The sequence below is a fragment of the Opisthocomus hoazin genome, chromosome 8 (assembly GCF_030867145.1).
Source record: "Opisthocomus hoazin isolate bOpiHoa1 chromosome 8, bOpiHoa1.hap1, whole genome shotgun sequence".
NCBI lineage: Eukaryota > Metazoa > Chordata > Aves > Opisthocomiformes > Opisthocomidae > Opisthocomus > Opisthocomus hoazin.
The window spans coordinates 60,688,758-60,708,564 of NC_134421.1; the positions used below are offsets into that span (position 1 = coordinate 60,688,758).

General features: G+C 38.4%; 1 protein-coding gene across 1 annotated transcript in view; it reads left to right on the top strand.

Annotated features, from left to right (window-relative positions):
* CCDC146 (coiled-coil domain containing 146) overlaps nt 1–19,807 on the top strand; it is an 86,661-nt gene that overhangs the window by 54,080 nt on the left and 12,774 nt on the right. Inside the window, exons 5-13 of the mRNA XM_075429463.1 lie at nt 8,363–8,420; nt 8,922–9,098; nt 9,722–9,795; nt 11,161–11,388; nt 12,336–12,522; nt 15,365–15,460; nt 16,681–16,851; nt 18,205–18,293; nt 18,409–18,573. Of these exons, the coding sequence (XP_075285578.1) occupies nt 8,363–8,420; nt 8,922–9,098; nt 9,722–9,795; nt 11,161–11,388; nt 12,336–12,522; nt 15,365–15,460; nt 16,681–16,851; nt 18,205–18,293; nt 18,409–18,573 (1,245 nt within the window). The remainder of the gene's footprint in view (nt 1–8,362; nt 8,421–8,921; nt 9,099–9,721; nt 9,796–11,160; nt 11,389–12,335; nt 12,523–15,364; nt 15,461–16,680; nt 16,852–18,204; nt 18,294–18,408; nt 18,574–19,807) is intronic.

Genomic DNA, 19,807 nt, shown 5'->3' on the forward strand with positions numbered 1-19,807 from the left:
ATATTTTAATTATCTGCATATATGAGTGTGTTGTACTTGAAGTTTTTATAGTAAAATTACAAACAGTATTATTGCATTTTTAAAAACATATACCTATGAAGATGAACTGATATTTTCATTTTGTGAGGCGCTTGCTATTTTTACCCATCTTCACTCTAGTTGAATGTAGTTGGTGTATAAAAATACAAATAAATAATATCAGCAGATCAGCAGTTAAAACTATTTTTCTGCAAGGAGAGCAGGGGCACTGTACAAACTGCATGGAGCAGATTTTTCTGGCAGTTCTTTCTTGATTTTTTTTTTTTTAGAGCCAAATGTTTGCTCTAAGAGAGAAAGAAACTTGAGAAAGAAGCAAACTGGGAGTGGGAGAAATAAAGAAACATGGAAAGCATCTGGAAAAAATTATTTGCTATGAGATAACTAAGCAACATGAAGTTTCCTGAAATAATTATTAAATACAGAATTTATTTCAATTTCTAAGCAGTCCAGAAATGAACTCTTCGAAATACCATGCTGTTTACCCATTTGTCCTCGTATCTTACATTCTTCACTGATTTTGCATTACTTTTCAAAAAAATGGTGGGTTTTTTTATGTTTAGGGGGTATTTACTCATGCTCTATTTTCTACTTTGAGTCAGAGGGAGATTTCTACATCCTACACGAAACACAGGTTAGGTATTGTTTCAATTACTGCATTAATTGTTATAGATGAACTTAATATCCTATCTTGCAGATTAAAAATACACTTTTTGGGTCAGTCATACTGTGAAAAATGTTCTTTCACTTTAATAAGAAACTTCCTCTCTTTGGTCTTATGTATTGCATGCGATCAAAACCAGCTGTACAGTCTGACCGGAGGTCCATATGGCACAGTATCTAACAGCGACCAGAAGTGCAGCCCCCAGCCATTTGTGATGCAGGGATTTCATGAGCCAAATACATTTCTCTGTAGTTAGGAATCCTCAGCTGACCCCTCTTCCTTGAACTTCTCCTGTCTCCTCCTCAACTATGTAATCTTCTGGCATTGCAACACCCTGGGCAACGAGTTCCACAGATTAACTACACAAGAACTGCCACCTCTTGTCAGTTTTGAACTGACTCCTACCAGCTTAATTTCATGCCCTGTAGTTCTTGTGTTGGATGAGACAGTGAACATCTGATCCTCTCTCCATCTTCACTGCAGCAGGATGGTTTGAGAGATCTCTGTTGTATCCCCCTTTAATTTGTCACCTTTCTGAAGAGCTGCAGATTGTTTAATTGTTCCTTGTTTGCAATCTGTTTCATGCTTGGTGATAACACTGGGTCTTACGTGTATTGTGGGTGTGGAGCAAGGAGGATGTGCCCTGATAACATGGATTTATTTACTGGGAGAGAAGATACTGCTTTCCAGAAAGGAGAGGGATTTTAATGTTGGAGTAGTGTAGAATGAACAGGAGTGGCAGAGTACATATCTATTTGGGGAACAGATGGGTGAATGTAGGGGGGAAATAAGAAATGAGCTATGAATAAAAACAGATAGAGGATGTGAATACATGTTTGTAAAGAAGGGATGGGTCTGGTGCCTGTGAAAGACAGTGAAAATGAATGTCCAGAATAGAGTGGTGAGCAGCAGGTGATCTAATAGTAACACTGATGTAAAATGAAGATCTGTATGCCTGATGGTTTTATAGAAATAATAAAGCAGTGTCTTCTGAAATATCTGTGTGCATGGGCAGTGTCACAGGCAGAGGGGAAGCTGCATCAAAGGTAGTGTAAATAAGTTGGCTGTTAGGTGATTGCTTGGTTGCCTTCATTTCTCAGAAGGATAGAAGCTCATGGTCCAACCTTTCTTGGCCCTTGACCTCTCTGGAGAAGTTTCCCTTGTTGTCCAACTGTTAATACAGTCCCAGCTGTGCTTGGCACTAGCAAGTGAACTCCTCTTTGGGAATTATGACTAATGGCTGTTTACTCTGCAAACAAACATATTGCTTGTTTACCTTCTTACGTATAGCAGGCGGGGAACATGGAGGGAAAAGCTTTTGAAGGGAAGATCTCTGTCTATTGCTTTTCCTTTTCTGAGAAGTCTTGGATCTTATCTACACTGCTGAGCTGGAAGTGAGAGAGAACCTCTGCAGACATTCTGCATCCCTGTTTCTGTAAGCCTTGCTTTCTCGGAGGTGTCTCTCTAGTCTCTGCTGCCTTTGCTTCCTGCCCCAGTTCGCTTTCTCTGGCCGCTCAGGGCACTTGGCATCCTTGTGGCACTCAGATTCAAATCTGACAGGGGTAAACTTTTTCTCTTGAAGAGTCATATAGACGCATCATTTAGCAAAGTTATTTTTTGTCTCAAGGCCCCTTGGTATTGTGTGTTCTCTTTTCAGTATTTCATTTTGTATTTGCTTGCCTCTGTAAACAATCTTTTTTCCAGATCAGATACCTTTTTCAACAGCTGAAGGTGTTATTTCGTCTGTTTTAATTCTTTATTGTTCCAATGAGTATTCAACATTCCAAGAGTGAATTTACATTGCTTTCAGCACTGTAGTGTCAGCAGGTTTTCAGAAATTCTGTGACTTTTTTCATAGCTGGAATAGGTACATGAGGGATTCAGAAGCAGCTCTGATGCCCGTTAGCTGTCGAGGATGTCACCCTGAGGGTGACAGCGTGGCTGCGGTGTGCTCCCGCTGTCGCTGTGTGCCTCCCCTCGCAGCGGTCTCCCTGTTCTGCCATACGGTGGTACCGGGTTCGTTGCTAGTGTGGCTGCCCGTGCACTCAGCACAGGAGGGGAACAACAGTTGGAGAGATTTTACTGAGATTATAAAGTTTGGGCCACTGCCCCAAAGTCAGAGCTGACTCCAGGAATATTCTTCCTCTCAAAAACTATTAGACAAGTGTAATAAAGTAAGAGGGAAAATAGTGATCGCAATTCAGTTCTGGTACAATTGCATTCAGAGACGTGAAGTTTGTTCGTATAACTGGGACTGAGCATTCCTCAGTAAATGAGAATATAGACCGAAAAATCAGATTAGCGCAAGAACAAGGAAAGGATCAATGAGATCAGCAAGGATTTGTTCTAGCTTGGGGGAAAATTTTCATTTTAATATCCATGTGAGGCTTAGAGTCCTGGTTTGTGAGACAAAATAAAGAAGAGCTGCTTTTCTTTCTCAGGTGATAGCATCAACAATAATTTATTATTGAGAAATAATAAATTTATCTTCTAAATTAATTTATCATCTCAACTATATATTTAAAAGTAAGCAATTAACTTGAAATTGAATTATCTATAACAAGAGTTTGTGAGGTTAAAGGTGCATGATTCTTGAAAACACTTTTCTTTTAAAGCCTAGGTCCAATCTACAGCCCTCACAGTCATTTGTGCAGGCAGCAAAATGGCCGTTCACTGAAGTACTACCTGCTATTGCACGCGTGTCAGGATTGCAAAACTGAGTTTGGTCTTGTAGAAGCATTGCAAATACGGAAAATTATTTCAATGCTTGTAATCATTTCAGGATTAGTCACTCAATGATTAAAAAGTGAAAAGTTAAGCTTTCCTCCATAGCTTTTCTAGTAAAGAATTACAAGTCATAAATAAAATAAATTGAGTTACGGTTTGAAGTTGTTAGCTAGTCTTGTGACTGCGTTCTCCGGTACACGCAGACTAAGCACAGCTGAGAGCCTTACAGGAATGTCATGCTGGCAGGTTGTCAGCTGCGGTGTCTCCTACTTGTGGTCACTAGATTTCAGCTGGGACGTGCTGAGCTCCTATGGATTCCTCAGCGATCCCAGCTATGTCAGAGTAGCTGAAGGAGTTCGCTTTCTTGCGTGATGGGACTCATAATGATAACAACGTTATGGCTAGTTTGTGAGATGAGGAACTGAAATGGACTTCTGTTGACAACTACCACTACATTTCTTAATCTCTCTGACTTAATTTTTTTATTTCTGGGTCAATTTGCAGCTGTAGACATCTCTCAGGGAAAAGTCTGGAATGTATTTTCATTAATGGTCCAATTTTCCGAGTGCTTTTTTTAACTCATTACATCGCATCCATGATAGCTTTTCATGTACAGTACTGCTATTAAGCTTTTTGAAAATAAGTTAAGCAACATGTGAAACATTTGCAAACATTAATGCTTAAACTTAAGTTTTATCTTCTTTTATTAGATATTTTGTTATAGGTATAGTAATGATAATAATAAAAAAACATATGATGTTGAAAAATACACTCAGTAAGGAAGGACTACAAACCAATTGGAATTATAAATGCCTGATGCCAGTTGCTGCTGTTTTGTTTGTTATTGTGAGTGATGTCTAAGTATTTTATAGGCAGCCATGAGGCTGATGTCGGTATCTCACCGATTACAAGATTCAAATGTTAAATGGAAAGACCAGATTTTCTCTGCTTACCTTACATTAAGTTTCTGTATACATATAGCTATTAAATCAGAGACTGAACTCAAAGTCTTTGAAGAATCTGATTTGATTTCTTAATGTGAGTTAATCATCCTGGTCTCCCTTTACAGTCAATGGAGAGAAATATGTTACCTTCAGCCAGTAATTTATCTCTTCCTAAAATAGGTACCTGGGATGTCGGATGATGTGCCCTTCATCTGTCTGTGGTTTTATCTCTGACAGTAAGGAAGCCTGGAAATGTTAGCACAGGGGTGCCTGTCTAACTTCTGAGTACAGGCAGCTGGACCAAACTCATTGCTCAAAAGGGAGAGATTTGACTTCTTTCTTTTACCCCCTTTCTCTTTTCACACCTTCACTGCTTTTTGTGTGGAAGTAGTTGGTCTGCCAGCTCTGAAGGTGACAACTTGGTGCTTGCCGTTCAGTGTTGCCTTTGTTTATGTCACAGAAAATGAGGTGTTCAAATCATTTTACTTTTGCTGGATGGAAAAGTCTTTGTTGTGAAACTGGAATGGCTCCACAGGAATCTGTCCTCATGGGAGAGGAATGTGACAAAAGAAAAACAATGTCAGCTTTGCTCTCCCTCCCAATTTTTGGGGTTGCTCTTTTGATCGTCTGGCATGATATTAAAGAGTGCACAGCACAGACTGATGACAAGCAGTGCAGTACCTTTTTAATCAGTTTGCACAGGACTTCTTCAATCATTTTTTTGTGGCAGACAACAAGTTACGGGTATTTGTGCAGAGCGGACATTCATTGTAATTTGTGTGATTATGCCAGTCCCAAGAACACCAACCAGGAATACTGCCAAAATGAGTTGGGAATATGAATTGTCCTTATTAACTGATTTATACATTTAAAGAAGCTGTTGGTAAGTGAAAACGTTGTGTTTGACCTGTGTGCCATTCCAACACAGTATATTAGGACTCAGTTGTAGCTTATGGGCACAGTACACAGCAGCAGACAAAAGCTCTGGAGCCCTCAGCACAAGAAGGACATGGACCTGTTGGAGCAGGGCCAGAGGAGGCCCCAAAAATGATCAGAGGGCTGGAGCACCTCTCCTGTGAGGAAAGGGTGAGAGAGTTGGGGCTGTTCAGCCTGGAGAAGAGAAGGCTCCGGGGTGACCTTAGAGCAGCCTTCCAGTACCTGAAGGGGACTTATAAGAAAGATGGGGACATACTTTTTAGCAGGGCCTGTTGTGATAGGACAAGGAGTAACGGCTTTAAACTAAGGGAGGGTAGATTTAGACTAGATATAAGGAAGAAATTTTTTACACTGAGGGTGGTGAAGCACTGGCACAGGTTGCCCGGACAGGTGGTAGATGCCCCATCCCTGGAAACATTCAAGCTTGTGTTGGGTGGGGCATTGAGTCACCTGGTCTAGTGGTAGATCACTCAGGGGGAGTTGGACTAGGTGACCTTTAAAGGTCCCTTCCAACCCAAACCATTCTATGATTCTATGAAAGCTGCCATCACAGCATCGAAGTAGCTCAGTTTTCAATGCAGTTTGATCCCTGTGCCCTGCCTTACTGACTTTGAACAATGGAACATAACAGGAGCAGTTCCTGAGCCCCACTGCAGCAAAGAAGAAATCACCTTGAGGTGCTTCCTTCTACTCACACATACTTGCACTCTACACCTGTAAAATACTCCTCTGTCTTTTGTCCCTATTCTGTGCAATTTCTGAAGTTGGAATAGATTTTGCAGTAGAACTTTTTTTTTACAACTCATTTTATCAATTTTTGAGGAAGACTGATCTAAATTCTGCTTTTTTTCTTTGAAAGATTTTTATACACTCATTCACTTTGTGGGTTTTCAAACACTCTGGCATTCAAATTAGTTTTTAGACTTATGAGTGCCCATAGAGGTATACTTGTACTCTGCCCATACAAATACACATACGTGCTGTAAATCAACAACGTCGACTCTATGCCTTTATTTTCTCTTTGCTGTTTGTCTGAGCCAGAGCTTGTTCTTCATGGTGTTTTGGTTTTTTTTTTTTTTTTTTGATTGCAACACTGCCAACCCAGTTCTCTTTTTTGACCATTTTCTTTCCTTGACTGGAAAGATGTTGCCTGAGGCTCCTTTTGTTGCAGGACCAAAACACAAGAAACGATTTATTGGTGGGGGGAGGAACCTTAAATCAGCACTGATAAAGAATTGAGCATAAGATCCTAGGGAGGATCCTCCATGAGGCTGGCTGCTAGGAGGCTGATCTCTCTTCCCATGACCACCACCTTCTGAAACCTGAACCACTGCCATGCAGTCTTAGGCTGCTGCTGAAAGGTTTTGGAGAAGAAAAAGAAATACCAACCATCTGTCTCTCTTCTGTGTCAACCACATTCAGAGGCATCTGTAATAGCTGCTTTGGGCAGGTGGGGCTGCCCCAGGACTCCCTTGACATGGTTTATAGCTCCAAGTAAAACAGCTTATGAGCTGTAGCATGAAAGTTACTTATGAAGTAACATGAAAGCCTGTCCCCTTCTCTTAATACTCTGCTGATTTAAAGAGTTGTTCTAACAGACTGCCCTGAGTCTCAAGGAGGTCTGACCAGCACATCGTCTGGCTGGAGCTGCAAAGACGAATTCAAGTGCTGAAGCTGATTCTTTGCTGTATCTGGGACAGAGGATTTGGTTGTTGCACCTATTCCTCAGCTGCAATTTTTACTCCTTTATAGCCTGAGACTCAGAAATGTCATCACAGGTACTAATTACATTGCCAGACTGTTCAGTCAGTTCAGTCTGGCTGTGATGGCATGCAGACAGCTGTAGCCCATTTACTTCCTGTAGGTGCAGAATTGTCCCATGCATGCACTGGGGACGTATTGACGTATTTCTTCACTAGGGCTTATTTTTTATATTTGGCAGTGTTTCTCTCCCTGCCACCAAGAAGCTTCCTGTTGTATATCTGACAGGCTTGTTGGTTCAACTTCACTTTTGAGGTCACTCCTTCATCTTTCTCAGGGCAACATTATTACAAATACACCCAGAAGATCTAAGAGCTTTCCTGTTTTTTGGCTTTTGTCCTTCTGCCCTCATCCAGCATCAAGTTGCGCCATGGGAGGTCTAGATTGGATAGTAGGAAAAATTTCTTTACTGAAAGAGTGGTTGAGCATTGGAACAGGCTGCCCAGGGAAGTGGTGGGGTCACCATCCCTGGAGGTGTTCGAAAAATGTGTAGATATCAGACTTCAGGACATGATTTAGCAGGCATGGTGGTGATGGGTTGACGGTTGGACTTGATGATCTTAGAGGCCTTTTCCAACCTTAACGATTCTGTGATTCTGTGATTCTATGATCTGTCTCTATTGTTGTGTGAAATTAAATTGCAACATAGTTTTGGATATAGATTAACATCACCATGGCTATTCAATTTAGTTTTCTACTATACCCCACTGACTTAATCCACATCGCCTGTCACTTTTCGGGGGTATTTTTCGCAGGAACCTGTTTAGATTTGAGGAGTTTCACTTACAGTTATTTACACTGTGAATGTGTGCGTGAGTAATCACTCAAAGGAAGAAGGAAGTTTCTCACCAGCAACTGCACTTTCTTTGATGTGTGATGTCTCTGTGGATATTTATAATCAACCAACTCTTTACTTTTGCCTCCATTCCATGTTAAAATTTTCTGAGGTTGGGAAGAACTGTGGGCATAGGATGGCTTCTGACTCATTATACTCTGCTAGTGTAAAGATGAGGGTGAATGAGGCATAAATGCATCCCTGCATGAGGTGGTAAGACTAAGAAGAATCAGGTTCAAAAGTTTAGACATGTGTACTGTAGAAAAAACCTGCATGTGTACGGCCTGTCTTTCAGGACTTCCAGTTACCAGTCAGCAACCTTTAATTTTGGACACCTTGACATTGTCCCTGATGATAATTCACCATATGTTTTAGTCTAACACAAGGTAGGTTTCCATACTTTTTATTGTTTGGCATATTACTAGTATCTTTAGCTCTTTTTTTTTGATTTTCCCATAGTTTGCAAGAAGAAAAACAGCTTCTGGAAAATGAATATGAAAGAATTCCAAAACAAAGTGTAAGTATGGAACATGAGAAAAACCATGGTTTATGTTCTGTCACCTAACATAAAAACATCAATGAAAATGTTTTCACAGTGTGTAGCTCTAGAGTTTTTTAAAATCTGGAATACACAGAAAAATCAAGAGGTAGATTTTATAGGGGAGGCTATATTGTATTATTCAGGTTTGATAACTCTAGGGCAAGCAGTGAATAATTGATTCAGAGAAGATCTGGGTTTTCTTAAGTTTACTCAAGAAGATGTTTTAGTGTATTCAGCAAATGGATACTGCACATAAAGACAGCTGCAGGATTTTGGTTGTAGGATGTGGTGGTTTTGTTGGAAATAAAATTCTGCTTCTTATTGATAAAAAACCACACACCTGGTATATAATTATGTTTCATGCCTGTTGTAAAAAATGTTATCGTCATTCAGTGTTAATGATTCTGTGATATCACAAGCCTGCAAAATATGAAAGGGAAAATAAAAATCTTCTGATCTTTTACTTCATTTTTAAAGGAAGCAGAAAAGAAAATGAAACGGTTGAAAGAAAATTGTGATGAGCTCTACAAAGAAGTAGTCCAAAGAAAAGCAGAAATTAATGCAATAAAGGAAGATGTTTCATCCAAGCAAAAACTGATGTTAATAGACAAGAAAGAAGTGGAAAAACTTTTGGAGAAGCAGGCTAATTTAAAAGTAACACAAAATTAATTGTGTGTATGTATATTAGTGTGTGTGTGTGTGCGCGCATGTGTATGCATAAGGATATGTGCATTTGGCCAAGGAAACAGTAAATCTTCTGGATGTTGTGTGCCATTCCAAATTCTTTAGATGGTATTACATTATATATTACATCATTTTTCAACAAGTGTGAAACATGCTGCTTTGCCGTATCCATTATTAATCCTTTAGGAAATATTAATAGTCCTGGTTTTGATTTAAAAAGTAGTTTCTATAATGACATGTTTGCTATATTGTAGGCTGCTCTAACATATGCTTAGATCCAAGTTAATGCAGGTTTATGCTGAGAATTCAAAAACATACCCTGGTCTTTGCCGCTTTCCTTTCCATGGTATAGATAACATAGTCAGATGTATTAATAGTATACAAGCATAATTTTTATCTTGCAGGCATAATGAAATGGTAAATATCATAACGTTTAGTTTCAAATCTAGCAGCTACAATTCCCTGGAATCAGCTCAAGTAACTGGAAAATATGTCTCTTGCCCATTTTCGCAGCAGTTCTAGGTGAATATTACTTCTGTGAAATCTTACCAGATTTTGAGGCTATCAGTGTAACCTTTCTTTTTCGTCCCTAGGATGAGCTAGTTAAGATCCTTGGTGTTCCAGCACAACTTGGAAGAGAAACTGAGAAGATGAATCAGAAAAAAATGTATGCTTTTGATAAATAATTATATATACATAAATATGTATGTGTGACTTCATCCATTTGTTACAGAGAAGGTTGAGTATAACTGTTGATTAAAATTAGGATCAACATTTTAAAAAGCATCTATAATCCACTTAAAATCAATAGACTGTACTGAGAAATATAGCATATGCAGTGAAACACTTCACAGTTAAGTACAACAAAGAAAAATTTAGAACAAAGCTTGATCAAAGATTGCTTAACCATCTTACTGTGCTGTGTTCATATATATCAGATCTACTTAGTAGATTTTTAATGGAAAATAGTGTTACCTTGTAATCTAGTGATTAGGCTTTTTTACAGTTTCTAGTCCTCACTGACCGTATATTAGCTTATCTCTACTGGCCTCAGTGAAATTAGCAGCTTTCACAGCTAACAGTCTGGCCTGACCTAAATAATCATTATCCCTCATACTGCTGTACCAGTTTCTTAGTCAGGATTGCTTTGCTGTAAGCTCCTGATGTGAATTCTGGTCTCTAATATTTCAACATGGAAAACGTAAGCCAGTAGCCAGCCTTTTCTTTCTCTCTTTTGTGTAGTTGGATTTTTTTCTCCCCTGAAAAAGGACACATGGTGCTTTCTGAATGTGTAATATCTAATCAGCACTGTGCAGTTTCAGCCAGGTCACTCACAGATCCCAGCAGCCCAATTGCCATCCGGATGAATGGTGCTTTTTGTACCCTGTTCGGGCACATAGTGACACTGCAGTTTTTGTCTCCCTTCTTGCAGTCCCTATCTGTAATATAGAAATTTACAGACTGTGTTAAATTTCTCAGTTTTAAAACCTGTATGATGGTTTTCTTCTACATTTTCTTCACTACTCTGTTCAATACAACTTTGCATCATAAATACAGGAAGTTTTTCCTGTAGTTTGGCAAAGAAGCAATTTTTAAAAAGCTAGCACACTGTGTAGATTGCTATTCATGAAGTATATGAATGAGTCTTTATACTTGTGTCGCATCACAGAATGAACTAACCAGTTTTCAGTTTATATAATAATATATTTCCAGTTTATATAATAATATTTAGAAGTGTGACACTCAGGTACCTAATAATGTTGACTGAAATCAGTTTTCTAGAACTCTTTTTAATAGTCATGGTGCTAAGCTCCCTGTTAGTTTCACGGCTATCTACAATTTTATTGTTGAACTGTATCAGTATTTGAAGATTTTTCACTGTACATAGTCTGCTTTCAAACACATAATGTGGACAGCTGTGGTGTTGAAATGTTTCTCTGTGTGTCTATGAAAACTGGCAACTTACATTTTGCCATTTAAATATGCATGTGGAAATGTTCGCCCCAACTGTTTTGTTGAAATATATCCACAGCGATGCAGAGAAGAACAAAGCAGCCCTTAATGACCAAATAGAAGAGTTGAATGGTACCCTCAAAGCCATTGAAAAAAGGACTGAAGAGATATTGCAAGAAAGAGAAGATTTAATGAAAGAATTGGATGGGAAACAAATTTTGCTAGAAAGCAAAGAACAAGAATGCATTACTTTGACAAAACTACTGGAAATTAGTAGAGAGAAGGAATCAGCGGTCCTATCAGACAGGTTAGAGTAGTAGACATAAGCCATGTAGCATGAATGAACAATTCTTTGTTCTCAGAGATCTATTTCTATTTTCTGCTGTATTGCTTATGTTTTCAAGTTTTATGCTGCAACCAGTGCAGACTAGAAATTATCAGCCTTGGTTTTGACTTCAGAAATGTTTGTATAAACTACTGGAATCTATAATCTGGCTTGAAGAAGAACATCAAAAAGCATAAGCATTTGATAAAATCCTGGGAGAGTGAAACTGGTCTTCGCTCTGCAAGGGAAGTCTTTTAGAGGGTTTCTCTCTCCAGTGAAAATACATTTTTTCTGTGTAACCCACAGCAAGCAAATGAAGCAAGAAAAAATTATATCAGCATTTTTATTTTTAAATGAGAATCATAGATTTCCACACCCCCATGCTCCTGAATTTCAGTGGGGGCTGGTTACTCATCCCTTTTAATATCCCCTTGAATTATGAGTTTATGCTTGGTAAAGTCAAATAATCTGTTAGGTTGATTGCAAGCTTCAGATGATTCCTTCTTTGCAGAGGAAGATGTAAAGTTGTAATCATGGCCATATGCTGGGCAACAGTGCTTTTGCCGTTAATGTTTTGTGTTAAAGGATAGTGGCACTTTAAACTGAAGTGTTTGAGTGAAGCAAACATGCAAATATTCCCTCATACTAAAAAATGTGTTATCTTGTTCTTGTAAGTAATAGTTTCTCTGGAATTTTTAGCATATTTAGAACAGACTGTGAGACCTCATTGACATCATTAGGAATATTGTCATTGATTAAAATTATAAAAATGCTACCTTTTTAAGTAATTTGCGTCAGTAGTTATGAGTTTATCTTGCTGCACAGCCATAACAGTGCAATACTGAAAACCCATTAGAAAGATCATTCCTGTTTGCATACATGTTTTGGTCAAGATACCTGTTCCTAAAATTCTGTGTCTATCTATATAGAGAAGCTCTGGAAGATAATTTAAGTAAACGTGTCTTGGAGAAAAAAAAGCAACATGATCTTCTCATTCACCGGCAAACACAGAAGGACAAAGAACTGAGGAATTTGAAAAAGATGGAGTTACAACTGAATATGATTTATGATTCCTTGCAACAAGATAGGTCACAGCATAAAAGACTCAAACTAGAGGTCTGTATGAATGCATTGGTCATAAGGATTCTAAATTTTCTTGTAAGAAATCTGTCCGTGAAATCTTTTGACAGGTTCTAAAAGGGGGAAGGGAAGAAGACTGTTTTAAATCTTGTGCGCACAGAAGTGTCAGGAGTGTTGCTACAACTAACAAAGTTATCACCTAATTTCTCTAGCTGCTTTGGCTGTAATAAAAATACTGCATCAAGATATATTTGGACTGTTCTCAAGAAATGCATTTTAGATTGGAGCATCCTATCAAGGAGAACTGGGAGATTGTATTGGTGCTGTGGTGTCACATCTTCGTTTAAAGCACTGTGGAATTGTGGTCGTTTATGAGCGAAATAATATAGTGACTTGCCCATTGGCATCAAAGAAATTTGTATCAGAAAAAATCAAGCCAAGTACTCCCTGGCTCCCAAATGACGAAAAGATAACTCTCTTAAAATTTTAAAGTTGTTTGTACATTATAGTAAATAATTTATAATGTATTTAACAGTATTCCAGGGGACAGGTACCTAGCACTAGATAAAGTTTGGTATTAAATAATAGGGAATAGTTCCCTATGTTCTCTCTGTTTCCACTCAGATTTCACCTCCCTCATTTCCTCCCTGCGTTAGCATTTCACCCCTTCCTCTTCCCATAATGATTTTTCTGTTTTATTTGTGCCTTCTACTGTGCTGATTTTAAAGCACAGTCTCATTCTGCTTGTCTATTCAAAGTGTTTCCTTTCTCTTCTCCTTCCAATTCTTTTTTAAAAATTTACTTTGTCTATAGCTTTTTTGTATTGTCTTCCTCACATCACTGGTCCTTCCATTCTCTCTTTCTTAGGCTTTTCTCCTATACTAGCTCCTTGCTTAGTCTAAATTGTAAGTCAGTCTTATAAAATTAATCTTGCTTAGTCAGGTGAACAGTTTTTCACAGGACTCGATGTTTCCGACCTTGACACAGTGTCCTTGATGTTTTTCTTGGTCCTTCTAAGTAACTCAGAGCAGAAGAAAGTCCTATTTATGTCACTGTAAAGATTTTAAAAATATCTATATGATACCAAAACTCACACATGCTTGGCTTTGTTATTTAAACAACTCTAAACATTACTGAATAATATTTAATATTATTAAATAATACAATTCTTTTTCTGTCTGCCCTGAAATTCCTCCTGAACTCACATGTGTATTAGTTAGCTAGTGATATAAGCCTACCTGGGAGGAGGGAGGAAAGCTCTAAAACACAAAAGAGTTTTAGACTGAGATTCCTGAAATACTGATTAAAGGGCTGACTCATATTCCAGACTTTGATCTTAAAGCTCATACGGAGTTTCTTTTCAGCATCAGCTAAGAGAATCTGCGAAATGGTATTTTTTCCTGTATTCCTACTGAAGAAATATTCCTGGAAGGAGAACCACAATTGTTAAAAAAATGTAATGTTAAAGTCAAATGCCATAACTCACCAACGGCTGCGGTTAGAGTTCGCAGTCCTTGGTGAGATCCAAACCCAAGCCAACCCAAGCCCTTCCCACTTTGGAAGGGCGAGACCTGGGATGAGACCCTTAGAGGTTAAGTTGCATTGCAAAAGAGTCCCTCAGCGCTAGCCCTAGGTTATCCCATGGGCTTGTATGTATCTTGCAGGTAGCAGCATCATGAGGAGTGGGGCAAAGGGAATGCCAGATGAGATAGAAGTGGAATTCTGAGCAGTGTTTTCCTCCAGAAGCTGCAGGATGCTACCCTCATGCAAACAGGCTATGGCAGTCTAGTTGTTCTAACCCACCCTCCTGTGCTCTGTGTTTGCTCTGATTCCTTTCCTGGCTCTTTCAGAAGAGCAAATGTGAAATCACCACTCCTCTGCAGCATGGTCACTTCAAATGCAGCGCCAGAGTACAACAGACTAGAGGGGCAAGCTTGATTCTGCTTGGCTTTTGCTATTTTGAGACTATTTTAATTTGGAAGACTTGGGAGCACACCTAGGGAAAGTTAAAATATTTTAAGTAGTTGAAGTTCCTTTAACTACCTAAAGAAACAAATTTACATTTATTCATTGTGATTCCAAATGAAAAAAATTCACAAGAATTAATTGCTAGCATAAAAATGTAATTGCAGAAGCAGCAGTACATCAGTGCGCTTCCTCAAATTTTTCTTGCTCTTAATCACGTGCCAAGTGCAGAAAGACTGGTTTGTAGAATAAGGAAATTATAGGAACACTTCCTTCAAACGTGTTTGTCTTCTTACTAAGTTGTGAAAGGTCAGCTATTGCTAAACGCCGACATTCTGTGTGAAAGAGAACTGGCTGCTCCAGCTGTTGCCAGCCCGGAGCAGAACTGCTGTTCTCTCCACGCACGCCTGCTCGTCAGTCAGGCCAACGTGGAGACAGCCAAAAGTGCCTAAGTTTAGTCATGTCTTATGTGAACAGAAGTCCTTAATGGATTGAAGATATTTATATGAGCTTTCTACTTTTAGACTCAAGAACTTGATGGCATGTTTAGAATCTATCTTGAAAATGTGGAAGTGTCTACTTACAGCCTCTGCAGCCTTTCACACAGCAGAAGTGGTAACTAATATATGCTCCACGGGAAGGCCGTGTTTTCTCCTTCCACAAGAGTGAAAGCAACTTGCTTAAAAACTTGCAAAGTTTAACATTTGTAGTTAAATTCTTAAAAGAAGAAATTGAGAAACTTGGATATGTTGCTGAGGAACTCTACTCAACGAAGAACTCTTGGACTAGCTATTGTAGCAAGACAGAAAATTCATTTCTTAATGTGTGTAACTACTTCAGATAGATTATCTGCAGTTTACATTTTTCATATCTTTTGTTTGCATCGCTTGGTGTGCTTGGTTCATTTTTGTAGGCAGAAGCCAGCCCTAAAACCAGTGGATTATTATTAGAAAGACGACGACAACTGCAGAAGGAAATAGAAATGACCAGGAGAAGTTTAGCTGAACAGGTACTGCATTCTGCTTTCTCAGACTTATTCACTATAACAGTTGGTCTTCAATCATGAGAACAGCGGGACTGTTTGAAGAAAAAATGTTGGGAGTTTCTAGTTGCAGTTTTCTGCTGAGAAAATGTGTGATATTATTTGTTCAATTTTAAAGACCACTTGTTTGTCATATTTTAAAAAGATTTTTCAGTGTTACTGGTCACATATTGGAAGGCAGAAAGCAAATCCACTTTCTAGGTGAAGTCTTTGTGAATATCACTAACTACATTACAGCTAGAAATATGATGGGTAGAAGTTTCATTTGGACATGGCACAGGGTCTTGTTGAAACAAGGAAAATTCATCATTTTTACAATTATAATTTTTGACCTTCATGGTTTTGTCGTTTCTGGATGCCTGTCTGTACTCAGCGCAGCCACATATAGTGTGGAAATGCAGATGCCTCAATTGTGAGAGTATTAGTACTTGCCGCTATATAAATGAATTTATAAGAAGCATTATATTTCAGACATACCTCCTTCTTAAGATCATACCTCCTTACCTTCTTACCCTTATATCCATTTTCTTTTTGTGCTGTCTTTGAATTTGTTAGCATTATCAAGTGGGATTCAGCTTGTGTTTGAATACATATGCTTTTGGCATCTACACGTCACTATCTGTGTATGGGATATGTATCTAACGGGCCGCAACAGTGAGTAACAATCTCGTCATGTAGTCAGGGGAGCCTAGGAAGCCATCCGTTCGCCTCCTCCAACAGAGGTTAGCCTACGCTGGGTAAAGCACAGAGCTCTTTAGAGTTCACTGACTGCATTGACTGACTCTAGGCTTCAAGGTACCTTGCTCTGTTTTAAATATCTAGATTTGGTCTCTTAGTATGAAAACACAGTGTCTGCCATTGTGTGGTATGGACATGTCAAGACCTGACAGTAAACTCATTTAAAGATTATGTGGCCGTAAGGAACCATTCTGCCCAGTGCGCAATAGCTGAAAGACATGCTAGATATTGAGGAACAGAAATGCTTCTAGGTGATAAAATATTTTGACATGTTATTATAGGGATCGTGCGTGGTGTTTCAGTTGGCACTTCAAAGCTTTTTTTTTTTTTTTTAATCCACGTAGTCTGTATATATGTGTATTTTGCAGATAAACCCAAAGTATTTCCAGCTTTGGGTTTGCCAACACTGACGCATTGATGCATAAGGAATTTAATTTAATTTTCTTTAGGAAAAGATGTCAGATATGGATGCCCACATGTTAGAAGAATGTATTGCTGAAGAACGCCGGCTTTTCAAAGAGCAGGAAAAATGCAGAGATGAGTTATCCAGACTTGCACATCTGATCTGGCTCAAACTTGAAGAGAGGGAACAGAAATCTAGGGACGTTCAGAATGCCCAGGTAAAAAATTATCTCATAATTGGAAGAATTTCTGAAGTGAAAGCTGGTATATGCAGAAATGAAATTACTAGTGAGGAGAGCCTTGTGCACCCTCATTTCCCACTTTACTTTGAAGTTCCATCACAACACAGGAAGCTCAATACTGTGTTGTTTTATTGGCAATTTATAGTGCAGTGCAATAGCATATTAAAATACCATGCTGCAACTGAAATGAGGTATTTGAAAGGCTATTTTCTTTCAAGCCTATGGAATAAAGAGACAGAAAAGCAGATAGCCTCAACTGAGATTCTCAGAGTACAATTATGTGTTTATTTCACAAATACATGGACACTAGAAGATGAACAGAACTGCTACTCATTCCAAGGAGAGGCAGCAATTTTTATTTTCCTGACACATTTCCGGATATAAATTGCTATATTAATGTGAAGAAAGATGGAAAGAAAACTTTTCCTATGGTCATAGAAACTAGGACTAGTCATTGGGTTTGCTGCCTGCAGTTTGCTGGCATTATAATGTCACGTATGTGCTGTGATGTTGCACACTTCATACTGCCTACCAGGTTTGTATGTGGGAACGAAGTATTTATGCTTCCACAAGGTATGCCTGCATTCAAATAACTTGGATAATTAACGCTTCTAGTGCTTTGGGAATCTTTCTCTATCTATAAAAACAGAGTAACCAGACGTGTCAGGCTTTGCACCTTCAGTAAAAATCAGTCCATAAATAGATAAAAAAATGAACAATAAAAAGTTATGAACACACACATGCCCAGAGTTGCCACCCAATGTGCACCAGCTTTTTTAATACCAGTCTCCTCCTCCTCGTACCAGTGGGAGGTGAGAAAAGGGCTGTCCATTGAAAGTTAATGACACAGGCCACTGAAGACTGAACACGACTGAAATCCAAAGGTCCAGAGCTGTAACAAAATGGAAACGTACCATTCTACACAAGCATCCGTGATTCCTTATAAGCCAGAAAAGAGTAAAAATAGAAATTTTATTTGAAAAGGTACAATTTCAGTGGTGCATATGCCAAAGAATTATGTAGTGATGGAACTGAGAGGCTGATTAATAGAAACAGTAGAACTCCAGCTACAAGGGACAACGCATTCTGAGATGCAGCATCAAAATATCTACATTAATAACAGTTGTTGTAAGCTTAATATACATTAATATTATTGTCCTTTAATGTTGTAACAGTAAAAGCATTTCATTATAATTAGAGTAAGTTCTTAGAGTAATCTCGCTTCACTGTCTTTTCCTTGTCTAAGAGGAATAGCTGTTCTGAGTCACTTCTCTGAAGATATTTCTTTGAGGTACTTCAAGTGCTCATTGAGTTCTGTTTTAATTTCAGATACAACTCCAAAATATTATTAAAGAAATAAAAAGAAAGGATCTTGAAATAAGAGAGTATAAAAAGAGAAAAAGAGAAATCCAAAAACAGTAAGAAAATAATAACAATATATTAGCTTAAAATGTCTTTTAAAGCAATTTTTATCCAAGTAATGTATGCATAAAATTATAATAATTATTTCTTTCACACTTGTCATTTCTTTAGACTCCAAGGTTTTGCTAAAATATATGATGTTATCCAAAATGAAAGGAATAAATGTATAAATTTGGTGCACGCTGCTCAGCAGAAAGCAAGTGAAATTAAAAACCGGGTAAAATTGCTAGGAAATGAAATAGAAAATTTAAGGAATACTGTTATAGCCAAGGAAAGGTGAGTTTAACTAAACTGTAGATCACAATTACAGAAATATAAGATTAGAAAGAATCTTAAGACATAATCCAGTCCAGCTTCAGCTGTGCCTGTATCATCCTTGACAGTTATTATCCTGATTTCTAAATCCTGATCTGAAGACATTTAGCAACACCCTTACCTAATCTGCTCCACTTTCTTGTCACCGTAACACCTCACAATTAGCTTGAGCATCACTGCATGGCACAAAGCATTTCTGAAGTTTGTCTGGCTGCTCTCTTGCTTTCCTGTCCCTTGAAGGGATTAATTGACATTGCATTGCCTTTGTATCGCAGTCCTGGAGCCTCTGGTATCTGCATTATCGTACTATTCCATTCCATCTGAACAACACTGTGGTACTCACACTTGCTTAGCCTCAGACAAGACGGGGTCTGATACCTATGTGTTTCCACGATAGACTGGTGTGTGGTGCTATTGAATGAGTCACTAGCAGTGGTGTGGCTGTCTAATTATTAAATTAGAACAAACTGGGTTTCTTGGTTCAAACTCAAATTGAAGTTTATTCGATGATGCTTATTTCAGCTCAAACAAAAGATGGCTTCAATTTCCAGGCAATCCTAGGCAAAATGAAAGTTTAGAGTCACCACAAAGAGGCAGACAGTGGGTGCATGCAACTATTTTCTCCTAGGCTGTTATCTACTGGGCATGTCTTTTTGCCACCTTTTTGTCATCCTAGTGATCAAATCCTGCAATGCAGACAGAACAGCAACGTCTCTGAAATCAGCAGTTGGGAAAGTGGAAGCTAGTACATAGTTAACTGTGTGTGCAAAACAGCACAGCCAAAACTGAGTAGTTTAAAAATAATTTGATTTTCCCCAAACTTTTTTTTTTTTTTGTGCCAAAAAGTTGCACAGCCAGGCCAAAGAATGCATTCAGGATACATTCACTCAAAGTATGTTGTGAATCTCCGAGTCACTTGATTTCAAAGTCCTGCTGGATGTAGCTAGAAAAGAAGTGAAACTTCAGTGATTTAAGTGATTTTCTCAAGATGCACAAGCTGACATTGTGTGCTAAAATTTTTGAGGCCTTCCCTATTGATTAGTGGTGAAAGGAGGGGGAAAACAAGGCTAAGATGGTTATATATTGACCTAATTGTTGTAGATGAGCCTACTCCAGTAAAGATCCAACAGGCATTCTGATCTCTGCAAACCTAGATTTAAAAGTAGCGAGAGGTACTGAATTATCAGTATTTCTC